Genomic DNA, 20907 nt, shown 5'->3' on the forward strand with positions numbered 1-20907 from the left:
GGGAGTTGCAAGGTCTATATTTTATTTAGCAAGCAAGATTTATTGATAATCCTTTCCTTAGTAAATCTACTTGAGAGTGTTCAAATAGGGTTACCATTAATCAAGTGATAATCCTTCCCTCGTAAATCCATAGGGCACTGGTGAGTGTACATCTCACACAGCTGATATGGAGGAGGTAATTGTTCAAATGTTTGCTGTCAGGAAACCCCCTTTCATTGAATGAAATAGATTACAAATTATTTTGTCCTCTTTACGCTAGTTTAGAGAAAAGACAGACATCTTTACATATTACACCTAAGATCTATACATAATGAATGAAGTATTTCTATGTCATGTGTCTCCCCGAATGACAATAATATTATATATTATTCTCTTTGAGAGATAAGCTGAACGCCAGGTACAGTGTTGTAAATTCAACCTGTAAAAAATTATTAGAATGACTTTTTAAGGAGGCATCCCTCCGTCCACTGGTCTTATTTTCAAGCCCCATGCATAGCTTAGTTTTTGAAAATAGACGCTAAAAAAGGTAGAATGCCATCTGAGGGAGGCATTCCTTATTCAACCGGTCTAATTCCAAGCTTCAATACACTGCAAGGCTTTGGAATATAGACGCTAAAAAGGGTAGAATGCCATCTGAGGGAGGCATTCCTTATTCAACCGGTCTAATTCCAAGCTTCAATACACCGCAAGGCTTTGGAATATAGACGCTAAAAATATAGAATCATAGTGTAGCTTACCAGTATTTTTAGGAGAAGTAACACGAAGAAAAAGATTTAGTTTCAAAATGTTTTAATTAAAAAAATACAATAGTTACAAAAGAATGCACAATTATCATAGGATCTCTACAGCAAAAAAAGGCATCAAGTCAAAGTAGAAAAGAATGCCCCTCCTCGCTTTACAGGGTGTTTATATAATACAGAATTCGTCATAAGATTACACACCCCTCTTGATAGTACAGCCCCAATCAGTGTACAATACGTAAAGATGACCACTCCTCTTTCATCCCTTCGTTACTGTAACTGGGAAAGTAATAGATTCCTTGTGGCTGTGGAAAGCCCCTAGGAATCCATCTGCCTCTGCACGGGTCCCGGCCTTCAATTGGAATAGCCTGTACGCATATATATATATATATATATATATATATATATATATATATATACATGTACAATACAGACATATACCATACACATATATTTAGTCACTGGTTGATATGTTCACACATCATACATGTAGTTTTAAAATGTATAATGGCTCTCTGCCCCAGGACTGCAAGGGTTAAAACCATGCCACATTCCCTCCTCTGCTCATCGGAGCCGTTTTCAAGGCCACATTCCGACAGCAACAGAAGGCTTCTCTACTATATAGTGTATATTCCATTAAATGTAGTATAGTTATAGTTTATATAGTTATACAGGTTACATAAGTAGGAGGAAGAATACACAGACATTCTTCATAATCACTGACGCTTAAGTCAGGGCCATACTTATTCTCTTAACATGCTTAGATTTAAAACAGATATATACAATAAACATATGCTTAATCATACAAGTGACAGAGAGAACAGGATGTCAAAATAAAAAGGGTCACTTCGTGGCTCTTCAATCTCTCTTTCTCCTCTCTCCCTCTCCCCCCTTAGGTATCTCTCTCTCTCTCTCTCTATCCTCTGTCTTTATATATCCATCTATCTCTCTCGTTCTCCTCTCCCTCTCTCCCTCTAGCTCTCTCCCTCTCCCCCCTTCTATATCTCTACATATCCCTCTATCTCCCTCTCTCTCTCCCTCGCTCTCTCCCCCTCTCTCTCTATCTCTCTCTCCCTCTCTCTCTCTATCTCTCCCTCTCTCTCTCCTCTCTCTCCCCTCCCTATCTCAGGAATTACTTCATTCCCTCCCCAGTATTCACCAGCCTGTCGAATGCTTAAGGGAGACACAGTCAGAGAGACATAATAAGAGAGAGAGGGGGGATTAGATACGGTATCATTTCATCAGATCACCTCAGTCTATTAGAGGGATCCCAATCAGAGAAGTCACACACACACACACACACACACACACACACACACACACACACACACACACTCACACTCACACTCGCACGCAATCACACATGCCTGCCTTTGTTTCTTTATGTCTTGTGTGTGTGTGTGTGTGTGTGTGTGTGTGTGTGTGTGTGTGTGTGTGTGTGTCTGTGTCTGTGTGTGTGTGTGTGTAGGGGATATTGGACATGCTGGTTCTGAGCCGTGTGGAGGGGAAGACTGACCCGGTCCTCCACGCTCTGAAGAACAACTTTGAAGCCGACGCCTACTTTGTCAAAGTGATCGGTGAGTTACTGATTCATCCACACAGCCTCCGTGTCTTTCATCCGCCTCGCTCCTCCTCTCACTCCCTCTCTCACTCCCTCTCCCCACAGCTTCAGCTGTCGTCCTCCCCCTCGATCCTCCTCTTCCTCCCTCTATCAATCCCTCGTCTCCCTCCCCCTCGCTCCTCCTCTTCCTCCCTCTCTCACTCCATCTCCCCACAGCCTCATCCTTCTTCATCCCCCTCGCTCCTCCTCTTCCTCCCTCTCCCCACAGCCTCATCCATCGTCCTCCCCCTCGATCATCCTCTTCCTCCCTCTCTCACTCCCTCTCCCCACAGCCTCATCCATCGTCCTCCCCCTCGATCCTCCTCTTCCTCCCTCTCTCACTCCCTCGTCTCCCTCCCCCATCGCTCCTCCTCTTCCTCCCTCTCTTCCTCCCCCTTGCTCCTCCTCTTCCTCCCTCTCTTCCTCCCCCTCGCTCCTCCTCTTCCTCCCTCTCGTCCTCCCCCTCGCTCGTCCTCTTCCTCCCTCTCTCACTCCCTCGTCTTCCTCCCCCTCGCTCCTCCTCTTCATCCCTCTCTCACTCCCTCGTCTTCCTCCCCCTCATTCCCCCTCTTCATCCCGCTCTCACTCCCTCCTCTTCATCCCCCTCTCACTCCTCCTCTTCCTCTCCCCCGCTCCTCCTCTTCCTCCCTCTCTCACTCCCTCTCCCCACAGCCTCAGCAGTCTTCCTCCCCTTCTCTCCTCCTCTTCCTCCCTCCCCACAGGCGTCTTCCTCCCCCTCTCACTCCCTCTCCCCACAGCTCTATTCCTCCTCCTCGCTCCTCCTCTTCCTCTCTCCCCACAGGCCTCAGGGCTTTTCAAGACGACTGTCACTCAATCTCAGAATCCGCAGGGTGTCCTGGTAGCTCACCGCGCTATGGTGCATCCTCGGTTATATATATATTTGTGTATCTATTTCTAATTATTTTGAAGGAGAAGACGTGTCCATTGTTGTTGGACAGTGCTGACGGGGTGTCTCTCCGTCTCCGGCCAGATTTGTTTTGTTTTTTTCGAGGGACAGAAAGTTCAGACAGGATTAACTTGTTGATACCTCGCCGTCTGTTTGTGTCGCTAGGAGGATATCTTAACGTCTGCAACGCCGGCACTTCTCTTTGTTTCTGCAAACAGACATCACACTTGGTTTATAATTTGGAGACAAACCACCAGACAGCAATAATCTCCATCTGTTGCCTGTTTGTTCTGTCATGGATGAGTGTCTTCTCCCCCCTACTCTCTCTCCCCGAGGCAACAACACAGTCTTTTCTATTCACAGCAGGGCTGTTACTTGTCCTTAAGGCATCGGGCAAAAACTGGGACGTTTTTGTTTTTGACGACTGCATACCTTGTTATGCAAAGCTTAGCTTTATACTGTATACGTATAGCACATGCGTGAGTCTGGCCTCTTTTGAAAGGTAACATTCTGAAGTGTCTTACACAATAAAGATAAATCACTTTTGAGTGCTAATGAAATAGAGTAACACAGGTTTGAACACACCGAAGTACAAGTTGTGTGTGTACTCACATTTCTGTTTAGTGGTTGCCAGATGCCTGCTTTTAAGTTCCAGCATAGAGGTAGGAGCTGGAAAACACTGCGGTTCCATAGCCTGAAGTCTTGTGTAGTACAGGTCCAAAGTTTATAAGAATCCCACGGAAAAGTTGTGTTTTGAGAGTTTTTGTAATGTGTGTACCGGTAAAAATACAGCGTGATTATCCAAAATGGCCGTCTGCTGCCATTTCATTCTGACTTCTTCGTCTACTTTCCCCACCTTCCCCCACTCTCACCCGCCTGTCTGGGAGTGCGCGCGAGTGCATGGCGGCCCACATGGTTAAGAATACCATGTGGCTTATGGATGATAATACCTTAGTGTAATACTTGTGTATTCTTTACAGTTCTGATGGTTTTAAAGTACTTTTAGGATTGGTTCTTTTATCAAATTGTAAATATCGTTTTATGGTTTTCAGTTTGTTTTCATCTTTTAAAAACAGTTTCAGTAGTTCCTTTTAGATTTGTATGTGTATGCGTGTATCAATGTGTGTTGTCTTGAGTCGTCTGTCTTGAGACCAAGGACCACGATGTAAACAAGTCCTCAGACTTTATTGTGTTTTTATCCTTGATGTTGTTTGTCTGAGATGCATAATGTTTGTTCTGTATCATGTGCTCTACAATTACAAACATCAAATAGATAAATCAATCAATCAAATATGAATAGGCTCAGAAATGAGACGACTTTAAATACAAGTTGTAATGTTATTGATACAATTTACAATGTATTGATACAAACAGGAACAGGGCAGTAGAACAGAGCCAGGGGGGAGAGAGACATGGCTTTGTTTCCGCTCCTCATCCGCCCCACACTTGTTTCTTATATAAAGCAGAAAAGGGCCAGTGTTGGTGCATATGTTGCCGTAATGTTTGTAGGTCATAAGTGCACAGTGGGAGCGAGGATTTAGGGCCAATGGCATGATTAAAACAGATGGATTGCAGGCTGTTCCATGGCACATGTGTCTCAGTGCCCCCCCTGCCAACACACACGTGTATCCATACCCCCCCCCCCCACCAATAGGACATGGCAGCAGAGTGTTGTGTAGATCCTGCTGACGTTTCATCTGCTGTCGTTTTTTTGAAACATTCAACTATTCATTAGGGGTGGGGGGGGAAATCGATGCGTGGTAGTATCGCGATACTTTGCGTGGCGATACTGTATCGATACAGGGACGCCAAGTATCGATATTTAATTATTCATAATTTTTTTATTCTATTTTATTTTATAAGGAAGTTGCATTGTTCATTTCAATACCTGTAATAGTACAGTAGTCCACACGCACACGTGTGCATTCAGTTAAGTTGGAATATGACTGTAATACAAACAGTTCAGTTTGTCAGGTACATGCAACACAGATTACAGTGTTGACATCCGTCTGCTTGAGAAAATACCATGTTCTGCAATAAAAATGATTGAAGTGAGATGAACGGACTGAAAACTTTATTGTATTAGATAAAACATGTTGACAAAGTTTTACTTTGCAGTTGAAAAAAGGTAATAAATCGCAATATATCGCAATATTATTATCGCAATACTCAGCATATCGCAATATATTTAGTATCGCAACACTATCATATCGCGACTCAAGTATCGTGATAGTATCGTATCGCGAGGCCTCTGGTGATTCCCACCCCTAGTGTGCCACTGGAAATGTTTCTATATTATAGTCTCCACTGATCAAAAGTATATTCTGAAAAAGTGTTGACTTGTCAGCATTTGTATGGCACTTTTAAGTGAGTCATGTGTGTGCATGTGGATGTCTAATGAGAGAGGGAGAATGCGTGCGTACGTGTGCGTGTGTGTGTGTGTGTGCTCGCGCAGTTAGACATACACAGTACAGCTGATGGTGATATGTGTCGTCTCATATCTTGATCAAGGCTCCATTCTATAATGTTAAATATCCACATGTGTGTTTAACACTTGGAAAATGTTGAATAACAATTAGTTTGGTTTAATAAACAACTGAAAATGGCTTAGCAGCACCCCTACACATTATAGCCCTTGTCATTAGGCTATTGAATGGCGTATCAATTACAAATCATTCATTTGATCTCGCTCCGAGAGACAGTTGTTTCCACTTGCCTCTCACTGTCCAGTTCAGCACCAAGGAGAGCGCCCAGCAACCACACACACACACACACACACACACACACACACACACACACACACACACACACACACACACACACACACACACACACACACAGCAGCTTCAGTTCAGCACCAAGGAGAGCGCCCAGCAACACACACACACACACACACACACACACACACACGCACGCACGCACGCACACACACACGCACACACGCACACACACACACACACACACACACACACAGCAGCTTCAGTTCAGCACCAAGGAGAGCGCCCAGCAACCCACACACACACACACACACACACACACACACACACACACACACACACACACACACACACACATCAGCTCGCTCTGTGCAGACAGACTGCTGGCACAGGAACACTGTCTGAGATGGACGAGCAGGATCTAGTACCTTGGCCAGTTTAAGCCACTTGGGGATTATTTCCACCAGACATTATGACCCTGCAGTGTACTTTACTTTATCTTGTAATAGGCGTCCTCCCCCCAGCACACAGTCTGGCCCTTTTACCATCTTGAACTTCAGGTCGTACTTTTTCTTTTTTTTATCTATGCTGCCATGATCATGTTTGAATGCAAGGGGGGGGGGAGCAGATAAACAGTTTATGAAGGCTTCTAATTGAGACTGAGATTGTCAAAAACGTGTAGCCACAACCAGACAGTAAAAGGGACACAGGAGTCCATATGTCACTCAGCTTTTAATTGAAGTTTTACGGTAGTCAAAGTCATGCCTCAGAGAGGGGTTACCTGTAAAAGAAACGTGTTGGAGTGGAGGAGACCTTTAAGGGGGAATAATGTATCCGCTGGATGACTGCTCCCACATCCCCTCAGTGCTAGTATAATCTACACTTGCTGAACTATCGACTTTGTGTGTGTGTGTTTGACTGTGTGTGTGCAGATCTATATTGGTGTCTGTTTGTATATGTGCATGTCTCTAGTTGTTTGTGTGCGCATGTGTGCATATGTGTGTGGGCATGTGCGCATCCTTGTGTGTGAATGTGAAGATCCCACATAGTTAACCCTCCCAGTATTGATCCATCGGAGCCTTCAGACAACTCTGTCCCACTGTGTTCAATCTATACAAGCCTGGACCACTGATCTGCCCATATAGGCCATTGAGTGAACACTCCTCATACCAGACACTAGACTCAAGGGTGTAGGTTTGCATAGCATACATAGCAATGGTGTAACTGAGGGGTACAATTCCCTGACTGTATTGAGAGTATGGTATCATTAAACCACTACTTAGTTATGTACTTTAATTACTGGCCATACAGTACACGGTATATCTGGTGAACACCCACACAAGAATACGGCTTGACAAAGAAAGTTCTATTTAGAGGTATTTATTGTTAGAGCAGCAACGATAGGTTACAAATTGAGAATTATGAATTGCGCTTATATGGCGAAGAACACTTAAGTAGGTCAAGAGCGTAAGTCCATGAGCATAATAAGATGGGTATAACTGACGCCACCTGTAGCATAATAATTACATAAGGCACACTCGTAGTCAGCTGGAGATACTAGGGGGTTCCCTCCGGTTGTAAGCCAGCAGGGGAGAGGAATGTTCGGGAGCAAAGTCTGGATCAACGCGGAATAAAGAGACTCCAGATACAGGAGCCAGTGCAATAATCCCTTGGTCCGTAGACAAAGCAACAGCTATACTCCAATATGCAAGACAGCATGGATGAAAGCTAGCCAGCCTCTGTGGTCCTAGAGGCGGGCTCGATGGTGCTCCTCACAGGGTAGATCCCACACAGCAGTGGGGTAGACGATTCTCTGCTCCAGCAGCCACAGTACCAAAGCAATATAATCCAGCCGGAAAAGGCTCTGCATTCGCCGGTGTAGGTTCTCCGGTGTACATATCCAACGGTTCTCGTCTAGGACTCCTCGGATGGCGGCACGAGTTTTGGCCGCCCAGCCTGGATAAGTGCACTAGCTAGAGTACGACGAACCGGTGGTAATGCTGGTCACTGTAGAACGGTAGCCGCACGATACACTATAAATAATAGACTATTACTTTACAATAGAATAAGTCGAACTCGACGATACAGCGTTAAACTCTGACACTTTAGCTATCTATTTCGCACGCGGTTCTCAAGGCTCTATTTAGGGGCAAAGGGGCCCACTTCACGGCACGTTGTATCGTGGTGAAGGCTTCAACGTTTTGGGTCAACTAACTGCTGTATCCACCTGCGACGTATTTATACGTAAGGTGAATAATCTAGTGCCAACCTCAGTTCTGTCTCGTATTACTGCGCAAACCTGGACATGTTGAGACATGTCTTAGCGGTAGCTTTGAACTTGCCATTGGGGGTATGGCCGTTGGCGCCTAGGGGTCGCTGTCCAATAGGAGAACGAATATTATGGTCTGGCCTGTACCTAGGTAAAGGGATATTCCGTGTATATATACAAAGAATATACAAGGGATATCAGACGATATACAAATATTATACAATATATCTCAAGTAATAAATATATATATTCGGTTTAATCTGACCCTTTGTAACAGCCGCCTCCTAATTAGTCCGCACCTAATTAGATAAGCAGAGACAGATTAACCGTCTTGTCCACTACTCAATGTCCGTTGTGAGGAGTAGGGCAATTCACAAAGTCAGTGGGTCATGGTCGTCATCAAGGGAGTCAGGTAGCCTTGGCAACTCTATCAGCCTCGCCACGGGTCGGGTGTATGTCCGTCCCTGGACGAGAACTTCTGCCGCTCTGACCTTTCCGTCGGCACCAGTGATCACTTTGCTTACGCGGCCGGCCGGCCACATAGCTCGGGGTAGTGACTGGTCTATGATCATGACGACTGTGCCCTCCGTCAAATTGTCTCTTTCTTTTACCCATTTCTGGCGGGTCTGTAGAGACGGTAGATAGTGGAGGAGGAAACTGTTCCAAAACTTGTCAGCCAATACTTGACTGTACCTCCACATTCTTCGGCCGTTCGCTTCCTCAGGTCTGTACACTGTCTGTGGGAGCGCTGGGTCCAGCCGCCCCATCAAGAGAGTGTTGGGGGTGACTGGGTCGACATCTGCTACATCACTTGAGACGTAACCGAGGGGCTTTGAGTTCAATACTCCCTCGATCTCTGTGAGGACTGTCGTGAGGACTTCTTCTGCCACGGTCTGGGCCCCAAGCACGGCGTACAGGGCTGTCTTTATTGAACGTACTTCTCGTTCCCAGGTTCCCCCGAAGTGAGGGGCGTTCGGGGGGTTAAACTGGAAATCAATCTGAGAGGGAGCGAGGTGGGTCTTAAGTTCTGGGCCCATAGCTTGGAAGCTCTCTCTCAGCTCTCTTTCTCCGCCTTTGAAGTTTGTCCCGTGATCAGACAATAATATAGACGGTTTTCCTTTCCGCGCTGTGAATCTCCGGAAGGCCATAAGGAATGAGTCCGTACTCATGGTTGGAAGGAGTTCTATGTGTATCGCTCAGGTGGTCATGCATTTGAATACAATACCCCACCTCTTCTCCGTCCCTCTTCCTTTCTTCACATACAGCGGGCCGAAGCAGTCCATACCGGTGGAGTGAAAGGGCTTGTCGCCGAGTCGGAGGCGACAGGGGGGTAGGTCAGCCATCCTGGGTATACTGGGCTGTGCTTGCCACTTGCGACAGTCTAGACAGGTCCGCTGGAAGCGTCGTACTGCTTCTCTTCCTTGCAGTATCCAATAGCGACGTCTGATCTCAGCGAAGACTCTCTCTGCCCCAGCGTGGTGCACGTCCTCGTCGTATTTCTTTATGATGAGCTCTGTGACCTTGTGTCGGCTGTTGAGAACTATAGGGAACTTGACGTCATCCGTTAAGTCCGGGGCCCTTCTCAGACGACCACCCACTCTGATGAGATCATGGGCGTCGCGCTCAGGGGCCAAGTGGAGCAGTCTGCTGTCTGACGGGACTGGCTTTGATCCCTGCAGACAGTCTAGCTCGTCGGGGAACAAGTCTCTTTGGGCTCGCTGTAGCAGAAGGAGTTCTGCTTCTTCGTAATTAGCTGCATTAATGTCAGTAGTGGAGGGAACCTCAGGGTGGTGCCACAGGAACGTCTTTAGCTGCGCACTCTCAAGGGTGGGGCAGTCGTCTATGTTGGGATCTGTGGGGACTGGTGTGTGCGTCAACCCACAGAACATAGATTTCTTCATCTCTGCCTCCTCTTGACTAGCCTCCCGTGGGGTGGGGTTAGGCCACTCTTCTTACGGGAGCTTGAGGAACTCGGGACCGTCACTGTAGATATTGTGACGTGTGAGGTCATCCAGGGACATTCCCCGTGTGATGACGTCTGCTGGGTTCTGTTTTGTGTCCACGTACCTCCAGCATGCTGATTCGGTTAGCTCTTGGATCTCTGTGATTCTGACTCCCACGAAGACCTTGTATCTACACAAATCGGACTGGATCCATGTGAGTACGGTCATGGAGTCTGACCACAGGATTGTTCTTTGCACCGGGATGGTGAGTTCACGTTGGATTAACGTGGCGAGTTGCGCTCCTACTAGGGCTGCGCAGAGCTCTAGACGCGGGATCGATTGTTGCTTGCGGGGGGCTATCCTTGAACGAGCCAGGATGAAGGCGGTATGTATTTCTCCTCCGTCCTCTCGGGCCCGCAAGTAGGCCACCGAACCGTAGGCTACTTTGGAGGCGTCGCTGAAGACGTGCAGGTCCATCTGGCACGTCTCCAGCCGCACTGTGGGTGGGAAGTAGCTGCGGCGTATGTTGACGCCTGGGAGCGAGTTGAGTTCTGTTTCCCACTCTCTCCATGTGGAAGCAAGGTGGTCGGGTATGGGGTCGTCCCAGCCCTGGTCCTTGTCCCACAGCTCTCGCACAATAATTTTTGCCCTGGTGGTGTAAGGTAGAATACATCCCAATGGGTCATATTGTCTGGCGAGTGTTCTGTATACACTCCGTCTGGTGGTCGGTAGTGAAATCGACCTTCCCTGCTCCTTGGTCAGGGGTGTGTGTCTATAATGGAGCGAGTCTGTTTTGAAGCGCCAGACTAGTCCTAATGTCATTTCTTGGGCTTCACCTGGGATGGTCGCCATCCAGGTCTCGCTGCTTGCTGCCTTGTCCTCTGGGGAGAGGCTGCGCAGTACTTGAGGGTCGCTGCTGGCCCACTGCCGGAGATCAAAGCCGCCTTTGATCAGGGAGGCGCGGAGCTTGAGTAGGAGGGCCTCGGCCTCTTCTGGCGTAGAGACGCTTTGCAGACAGTTGTCCACGTAGAAACTCTTCTCTACACTTTGTCGGACCTCCTCGTCAGCTGCTGGGTCCTCTGCGACATGTTTTTGCAGTGCGAACGTAGCACAGCATGGGCTGCATGTGGTTCCGAAAGGGAGGACCTCCCATTGATAGATGGATGGTTGCTCATCCCCGATCCTCTCTCTCCATAAGAACCGCAGCAGGGGCTTGTCCTCTTCCACTAGTCGCACCTGCAGGAACATCCCTTTGATGTCGCCGCTGATGGCCACCTTGTTTTGGCGGAAACGTAGCAACACGCCTAGTAGAGAGGGGCCGAGTGTTGGACCGGGCAAGAGTTCTTTATTCAGATTCTGTAATCCGATCTGGTAGCTGCAGTTAAACACAATACGATCCTTGCCGTTGTGGTGGACTTTGTGGTGCGGCACGTACCATGATTCGGTCGTCTGATCGGCCTCTTGAATGTCAATTTTCTTTATGTGTCCCGCTGTGATTAGCTTGTCAATCTCAGCGCGGTACACAGTGGCTTGAGCGGGGTCTCTGGCTAGACGCCGCTCGGTGTTCAGTAGATATCGCTCCGTCGCTTCTTTTGAGGCGTGGAAGGTGGGCATACCCTCTCGCCTCAAGAGTGGAGTTGCGTATCTCATCACTCCATTGACCTCGACTCTCTTTGTCCTCTGCTCGAGGAGGGCTATGGCATAAGTATCTTCCTTTGAACGAATGTGTTTCTTTTCGTTCTTAAAGGGCATTGTCTCTAGGGTCCATAGCCTCTCGACGTGCTGTAAGAGGGTGGTGTCTTCTTCTGTCATTCTGGAGTGGAGGCAGCGAGTGGCTGCTGGTCGGTTGGGAGACCTGGAGAGGGGGCCTTGTAGTGTCCATCCTAGGCGGGTCTCGACTGCTGCTGGACAGCCTCTGGGCCCGATGTGGACCCGGTCCGTTGGGACGATGAGGTGTGCGTGGTCGGATCCTGTGAGCAGGGTCGGGGTGGCGCCGTCGATGAGCGGTATAGGTAGTTGACGCAGGTGCACGTATTTTTCCATCAGCTTGGGGATGGGGTAGGTGTACCGCGACAGGCCTATGTCTTGGCTGGTGAAAGCGTTAGTGATCCTATACTGCCTCTCTGGCTGCCCGCTTGCTGCGATTGTGAAGGAGACGTTTTCACCCTTTATGGTCCTCAGGTCTCCTCCTATAGTACGAATTGTCATCGTTTCTTCGCTCCCCCGCAGACCCAGCTGGGCTGCAGCGGATGCGAGGAGGAGAGTCTTTTCTGACCCGTCGTCAAGGACGGCGTAAGTGTCCATGACCTTGTCCTCGTAGCGTAATATCACTCGGACCACTTTCAAGAGCACTCGGGAGCACATGACGCTTACTCTGGTGCTGCTTGGGGGTGCGAGTTTCTTCCTATTGCTGTCATGCAAGACGTCCAAGTGGGCACCGTCACACCTGCTGCACCTCTTCTTCAAGCGGCACTCGGCTGCCATATGGCTGCGCGCACAGCGGTAACAGCGGCGGTAACAGCGGCGGTTGGCCTTTATCCATTGACTCACCTCGTCGGCGGTCATCTTCTTGAAGGTGTCACATTGTGACAGCCAATGTTCTTTCTCGCAGTACTGGCATACAATCTTCCACTTCTCTTTCGTCGAGGGGGTGTTGTGGTTCTTGTTCCGCGGTACTGATTCGGCTTGGTGCATGACAGTCACCAGCCGGCGGTTATCGTTGGATCTCCGAGGTCCATCTCTGGGGCTTGGTCCACTCCGCACGAACGTATCCAGTTGTAGGCTGCTGACTTCTCTCGCGAGGAAGTCGGCCAGGTCTAGGAGGGATGGCTCGGGACCGTCGGGATCACGGTGGTCTCTCTGCAGCCTGAAGCGTTCTTGGCGGGCTGGAGGGAGCTTCTCTAATATCCTTTCTACATTAGAGTTAGCATACAGTTCATTTCTACCTTTTTCCTTTTGGGACCCCAGCATCCCTACCAGGGATTGTACCTTGATAGAGAGGTCATCCAATGATCGATTGTCTGTGGCTGGGGGGAGACGGTCAATATTCCTTATTTCTTGTATCACATAGTCCCATATGCGTCCATAACGCTGGTCGAGGGCTACTAGAGCCGCGGTGTATGGGGTACTTGAGTTGGAATATGCCAGCGCTATATTATGCGCTCTGGGCACCTTGAGGTGCTTGAGTAGGATAGCATATTTGTACGACTCATCAGGGACGTCGGACATCATAGTCTCTAAACACATCCGTAATTCCGTGTACTGTGCTCTGTCCTTGTGCGTAAAATCCGGGAACGTCGGTGTGCCAAGGTACGATGCCATGGATGGCTGGCACATCGGTGAGCGTTGGGGGAGAGGCCTCCTGGGCGAGTCTCCCCGTACGTGCTGTCGTGGGCTGGTACTTGGTGGGTACCAAGGCCCGGGTACCCAGGTGCTGTTCCTCGGGGCTGGCTGTGCGTCAAACTCACCCCTGAGTTGAGTCGGGGGTCTGTAGCGCAGGGCCTCGGGGGTAAAGTCTGGGCTGTACTGGACCTCCTGGTCCTGTGGAGTACGATGCTGCTGGTGGGCTTGACCTTCCTCCTCTTCTTCTTCCTCTGCTAGGTCTTCTAGATCTTGAAGTCGTCTATTCAGTCTCTCGGCGGCATAGGCCGGTTCTTCCCGGTTGCTGGGTCTCGCATGGACCGGTCGGGGAGGGGGTTCGGAGACGTGGATAGGCTCTCTCTGTTGGCCGGGCTCCGGGTCACTTGGTCGGGTAGGGGAAGTTGCCCTAGACCCTTGTCTTGATGATGCCCTGGAGCTCCGTGCGGAGAGAGGGGGTGTCGCCCTGGCAATCAGTTGCTCCATTATCTGCGCCTGCAGCCGGTCTCGCTCTGCTTCGCGCTTGATGTGAGCGATGTCGCGCTCTGCTTCGCGCTGGGCTTGGGCTGCGTTGCGCTGTGCATTGGCGGCGTCGCGCTGTGCATCGGCGGCGGCGCGCTGGGCTTCGGCGCGGTCTCTTTCCATATTCTTTTCCGTCTGGAGGCGTCTGGTCTCCAGGCGTATGCGGTCGTCTTCACTCCTTTGCTGCGCCTGGAAGCGATCTCGCTGGGTTGCAGAGTGTTCGCGTTCACTAAGGGCTTGCGCTTGGAGTTGCGCGTGAAGGCGCTCTCGTTGGTCTGCAGATTGTTCGTGCTCACTCAGTTGTTGAGCCTGCAGGCGTTCTCTTTCCATGGTAGAGTGTTCGCGCTCACTAAGCGTCTGTGCTTGGAGTCGATCGCGTTCAGTGGAGGCTGCCAGGGGATGAATGCCTGCGCCAGCATCTTGTCCGCTTCGCTGGGGGAAGACACTGATGGAGGTGATCGGCTTCTGACAGTGCTCGTTGGAGATCCGTTCTCCTGGCGCGCCCCGAGGAGGTCTATCTCCTGGGCGCGCTTCTCTTCTGGTAGTGGGTCGGGTTCCGTCCCTGGAGCGCTTTCTTTATCCTGGAGCTCTCCGGGGACCGTCCCGTTGACGTTGTCTGGGGGTATAGTCATGTCATGTCCCTCCTGGTCCCCCCCGTGAGCTTGGTCAATTACGTTAGAACCCACTAGGGTCTCTACTGGCAAGGTCGCCTGGTCGGTAGGGTTTGACATGCTTTTACTATCCGCTTTTCCCGCATTTAACGTCTGTATAAAGCTAAGTATTAGACTGGCAGCGTAGTCCTCTAGGTAAGGAGGTGGCAGACGTCTGCGCTGCGGGCGTTCTAGCTTAGGAGAGCCGTTTGTGGAGTGTTCACCGCTGGCCATGGTTAATATCAATATTATATTTAGATATTACACTGATATTCCTCCGGCTCGAAGGACCAATTGTAACTGAGGGGTACAATTCCCTGACTGTATTGAGAGTATGGTATCATTAAACCACTACTTAGTTATGTACTTTAATTACTGGCCATACAGTACACGGTATATCTGGTGAACACCCACACAAGAATACGGCTTGACAAAGAAAGTTCTATTTAGAGGTATTTATTGTTAGAGCAGCAACGATAGGTTACAAATTGAGAGGGGGCGGAGCTGAGCGATCATGGAGTAGACGTGTTTCACATGAGCTCCCTTCTACCGTGCTGAATATACGTTTCTCCCCATTAGTCTTTATTTTATTTTTATTTGTTTTTTATCTGTTTGCTAGGTCGTCGTGTTTAGTATACATTCATCAACTTTTTTCGACTTTCTACGATGGCGGGGGTGGAAACCAGAGCCATGAAAGAATTAGGCACGACACCGACACCGCCGAGCATGGCCGCACCGTCTCCCGCTGTCGGGGAGTTAAGCGAAGCTGTGCTCTTGGTCATGACCAAGCTACACGCAGACTCTGAGACACGCATCGCTGAAGCACAGAAGAAAGTACACGCAGACTCTGAGGCACGCATCGCTGAAGCACAGAAGAAAGTGTTGGCGGATTTCTGTATCAGCCTCCGTCGTGAGATATCAGAAGAAATACGGCTGGCGGTAGTCCCGCTGACAGACAAGATGGAGACGATTCACGCTGCCTCATCGGCTAATGCTAACGAACTAGCCATGCTAACGACGGAGGTATCATCACAGTGTGAGAAGATGGCGGGTCTTGAATCCGCCCTGCTGGCTAGGCAGGCTGAAGTCAACAAACTACAGTCGGCGATGGAGGAGATGCAGTCCCGGGATAGACGCCACAACGTCAGGATTGTTGGAGTACCGGAGACCAGCGGTGAAGGCCGTCTCTCTGAGACCATGCCCGAACTGCTGCAGAAGATACTAGGGACGGACGTCCTCCCCTCGCCGCCTCCTATCTGTGAGTCGGCCTACAGAGCGGGCAGGTTTTCTCCCGGCGTGAACAAAGAACCGAGGCCCATCATAGTCAAGCTGAACAGACTCCAACAGAGAGAAATCATCATGCGGTCGGCTCGTACCAGAAGGGGTACTCTGAGGCTTGGCGATCACAAAGTGGCCATTTTCGAGGACTTTACACCGGAGGTTCAAGCTCAGAGAGCCGAGTACAAGGTGGTCCTGACTAAGCTATGGAAACTAGGCCTGAGGCCCACGTTATTCGCTCCCGCGAAACTATCTGTGTTGGAGAAGGTCGGTGGTCAGCGTTTGTTTTGGTCGTTGGCTAAAGCGAAGGAATATCTCGCGGAGACACCCGAGTCTGTTGCTTGATATCTATGGAGGGTGAGTGACTTGGCGGTTTGGGCCTATATACATTGATTAGGTCGACTATTCACAAACACTTGCTGTCATGCCCAGACATGCTAACTGTCCTCTGCCCATCCAACTAGCGGGGCTTCCCAATGACTTCTGTTACTTGCTAAAGCTGACCTCATGGTCGTACTTGTGTATCGCCTCTTTGGAAGCTAACGAGCTAGCTGAACAATGTACATAGTAGGCTAACGTGCTATCCGGATTCGTCACTAGCTTACGCGCTAGCCTCGGGCTAGCCAGCGGGCTTCGACCATGGTCTGCGCTGAGACATTCGTTAATGGTTACGTATTTTGGTTGCTGTTGCTGTTCAAAGGGACATTGGTTTGCACAGTTCAAGAGTGACCGAGTCCCTAACTAACTTCTGGTATGCTTTTTATTTTTATATCCAGGTTGTTTTGAGCTTTGGTGATCCAAAGTAGATGCCAAGGTCGGTTGAATATGCATATTCAATATTTGATAACAGGTTGGGTCGGGTATGGCTTGCACTTCATGGCTATATGGTTATATGGCTTGCACTCTAGCCATTACCCTCTCTTCCTTTCTTTTTTCTTTCCTATTGTCGCTGTTTTTATGTCATCTATATGCGCGATTTAAATGTGATCCGGTTCTACCTTGGACTAACTGCTGACTCGCCTTAATTTTGTTTTGAATTTTCCGTGAGGCACTTATGCTATAACGTTGATACATTAATATGCAGACTCCAAGGTAGATGGTTACAGGTTGATGCTGAGTAATTATATAATAATTATTGTCGCTGTTTTAATGGCATTTGAATGAGCAATTTAACTGTGATCCGATCCTACCTTGGACTAACTGCTAATCTGCCTTAAATGTGTTTTGAATTTTCCGTGATCCACTTATGCTATAACGTTGCGACATTAATATGCAGACTCCAGGGTAGTTGGTTACAGGGTTGATGCTGAGTAATTATATAATAATTAGTGTCGCTGTTTTAAGGGCATTTGAATGAGCAATTTAACTGTGATTCGATCCTACCTTGGACTAACTGCTCCGACCGATATCTTTATTGAAACAATGTATGATGACAGGTGGTGTCAGGTGTTGCCTATTACCATCCCCGGATTGATTAATGAATGATTGTGTTTAATTCTATTCTTACATAGGTTAGGTCATTTCAGCCGTTGTGCCTGATCAGAGGGACGGCTAAGGGGGGGCACTTTGACCATAACCTTTTTTTTTTCCCTTCCTCCTTTTTTTTTGTCATTGTTTAATTGACACTGTTCACACAATTTTGCACAATTAACCTGTGACCCGAACCTGCCTTAGACTATCGGCTGGGATGCTTTAATTTAATTTTGTATTGAATTTTCCTATACCTTTTTGGGCTATAACAATGTGATGTTGAAGCGCAGATTCGGAAATAGAGGGCTGCAGGTTGATGCGGAGTTATTATTTAATAATGGCTATTTTTACCATTATGGTTGTCTCATGTTGGGGCCAGGGCTCAGGTGGTTTTCGACCGATATCTTTATTGAATTTTATTTTATTATTATTTGTGTTTATTGGACTAGTGGGGGTTTACTCAGGGGTTTATCTAGAGGGGGGTGGGAGTGGGAAGCGTCTTATTGATCCATGTCTCTAGTGGGAAGTGATAGGAAGATGACCATCCTCAGTGGATGGGGCATAGGGTGGGGATTGGAGAGTGGGTATAGAGGAACTTATAGTAGGACGGGTGGGTTAGGGTTTAGAGTAGAAGGAGGGGGGGCTGTAGCTGGGGTGGTATTTTTATGTGTTCTATGTACTGTTGTCTTATATATGTGTAAGTGTTCCTCCTCTGAACTCCTGGGATTGACCGTCCGGGCCCGCCGGGATCGGCACCTCTGTACTCAGCCTGGCTGCACGGGTATGTTCTCTACGCACTTATACAAGCTCGACCATGGCTAAATTGAATATTTTAATTTGGAACGCAGGAGGGCTTAACGCCCCACACAAGCGTGCCAGTGTCCTTTGGCTATTGAAGAGGAGAAATATTGACCTTGCTCTCCTTAGTGAGACGCATTTAATGGTAGGTGACGTGTCAAGACTGGCAAATCGGCAATATCACGTTATCTCCTCATCCTCAGCCGATGATAAGACGAAAGGAGTAGTCATAGTTACAAGACGTAACCTTGATATCAAAATCTTGGATGTATGGTCGGACACGGAGGGAAGGATTACTATAGCAAAAGTTGAATTCTTGCATAGGAAGATGGCTATAATAGCATTGTATGCTCCTAACACATTTGATTCAGCGTTCTATAATACAATCACGAAGAATATGTTGGAACTTAATGGATACGCTCTCATTGTGGGTGGCGATTTTAATGCGTGCTGGGATGCGGAGATGGATAGGTCCGGGCCCTCTGAAACGAGCGACCAGAAACGAGCCTCTAAGGCCCTCAGGATGTGGGCCAAAGACACGGGGCTCACAGACCTCTGGCGCTTATGCAACCCCACCCTCAGAGATTACTCTCACCTGTCAGCCAGACACAAAAGCTTCTCTCGAATTGACTATGCATTCGCGTCCCCTAATATGTTTGATAGTTTCGATGTCTCATTGGTTCCCTTGGCTCTCTCAGACCACAAGGGGATTTTCCTTACGGCAACCTTTGGCAGGCTCTCCGCAAGAGCTCCCAGATGGCGTTTTAATTCGACCTTGCTAAAGAACGATGACTTCTGTTCTGAGTTCAGGAGTAAACTAGCTGAATTTTTGCAGATCAACGTTGGCACAGTAGAAGACCCTAGGGTCCTGTGGAACGCATTGAAAGGATTCATCAGGGGTCATGTCACACTATTTGCCTCCAATTTGCGAAAATCCCGGTCAAAAAAGCTAGAAGGACTGGAATCATTATATGCGGACCTATACGCATCCTTGCAAACTGACTATAATGAACGACTAAACACACAACGTAAGATAGTCAAAAAAGAAATAAACTCCATACTTAAACAACAGTCTGAGTTTTTGATACATAGGACAAGACAAAATTACTATTTTCACGGCTCCAGACCTAGCCATCTATTGGCAATGAAAATACGCTCAAATGATCATTTCTCAGATATCCCCTCGATTAGGACGAGCCAGGGTGCAGTCACTACTGATTCGAAAAAGATCAATGACACTTTTAAAGAGTTTTACTCACAGTTATATAGCTCAGAGGGTAATCTGGATGACTCTAGATTTGAATCGTTCATTGGCGGGCTTGAGATACCCCACATTTCTGAGGAAGAGGCCAAGGAACTGGGGAGACCGATTACTCTCGTAGAATTGAGGGAGACTATTGTTGAAATGCAGAGGGGTAAGGCGCCAGGCTGGGATGGTATTCCACCCGAAGTGTATTTAGCTTTCTGGGACCAACTGGGTCCATTGATGCTCGATATGATCAATTACGCTATCGAACAAGGGGAGTTCTCAAGAGATGTCAATATGGCGTTGATTTCTTTACTTCTCAAAAAGGACAAAGATCCCAATGATTGTGGTAGCTATAGACCCTTGAGTCTTCTCGGGCCGATTTAAAGGTGTTTGCCAAGGTGCTGGCCCGTCGCCTGCAGAGATTTATGTCTGTATTGGTACACTGCGATCAAACTGGTTTTATCCCGGGGCGTCTGGCTGCAGATAATCTTAGGAGGCTGTTGCATGTAATCGATAACAGTAAAGACAATACAACTCCATCCACAGTTCTGTCTTTGGATGCCATGAAGGCGTTTGACAGACTTGAGTGGTCATACCTGTGGAAGGTACTTGAGGTCATGGGTCTTGGAAAGAGTTTTATTCATATGATTAAAGTCCTGTATGCCTCGCCGTCTGCGATGATACTGACAGGCAAAAACTGTTCCACACTCTTTCCAGTCTCCAGATCTTCTAGACAGGGTTGCCCTCTGAGCCCGGGACTGTTCGCGCTTTCCCTCGAACCTTTGGCCCAATTTATTAGGCAATCGGAGGACATCGTCCCCATAATGGTCAACAATACTCCACACAAAATTGCTCTCTATGCGGATGACCTGCTGATTTTCATGGATGACCCCTCCCGGTCGGCCACAAAATTATTGAGGATAATCGACGACTTTGGTAAATTGTCAGGTTTTAAGATTAACTGGAACAAATCAGCCTGCCTACCTCTTAATGAACTGGCCAAGGCGGTACGACTACCAGCTGATATCCCCATAGTAGAACATTTTAAATACCTGGGCATAGAGATATTCCCCACGCTGAACCAAACTACTAAGTACAACTTCACGGGTACTTATGATAAAATACGCCAGGATCTAGACAGGTGGTCGTCCCTTCCTAACTCCTTACAAGCCCGGGCTTCCATAATCAAAATGAACATCCTGCCTAGGATAAATTTTATTAGCTCAATGCTCCCCCTGCCCCCTCCAATAGACCACTGGCGCAAGGTACAATCGATGGTATCTAAGTTTGTCTGGAATAACAAACGCCCGAGAATCAAAAGGGCTACTACTCAACGTAGGAAACAAGATGGGGGCCTCGCAATCCCTGATTTTAAACTTTATTTCTGGTCCTTTTCACTGAGACCTC

The 20907-nt window shown here is 48.2% G+C and overlaps 1 protein-coding gene across 1 annotated transcript in view; it reads left to right on the forward strand.

Moving 5' to 3' along the window:
* Positions 1 to 20907, forward strand: part of itfg1 (integrin alpha FG-GAP repeat containing 1) — a gene marked incomplete at its 3' end in the record, with an annotated part of 338836 nt that overhangs the window by 290383 nt on the left and 27546 nt on the right. The window contains exon 12 of the mRNA XM_084308210.1: positions 2209 to 2317. Coding sequence (XP_084164336.1) covers positions 2209 to 2317 — 109 coding nt within the window. The remainder of the gene's footprint in view (positions 1 to 2208; positions 2318 to 20907) is intronic.

This window comes from Notolepis coatsorum, assembly GCF_963971535.1.
Source record: "Notolepis coatsorum genome assembly, chromosome: 2".
In the NCBI taxonomy this organism is placed as follows: domain Eukaryota; kingdom Metazoa; phylum Chordata; class Actinopteri; order Aulopiformes; family Paralepididae; genus Notolepis; species Notolepis coatsorum.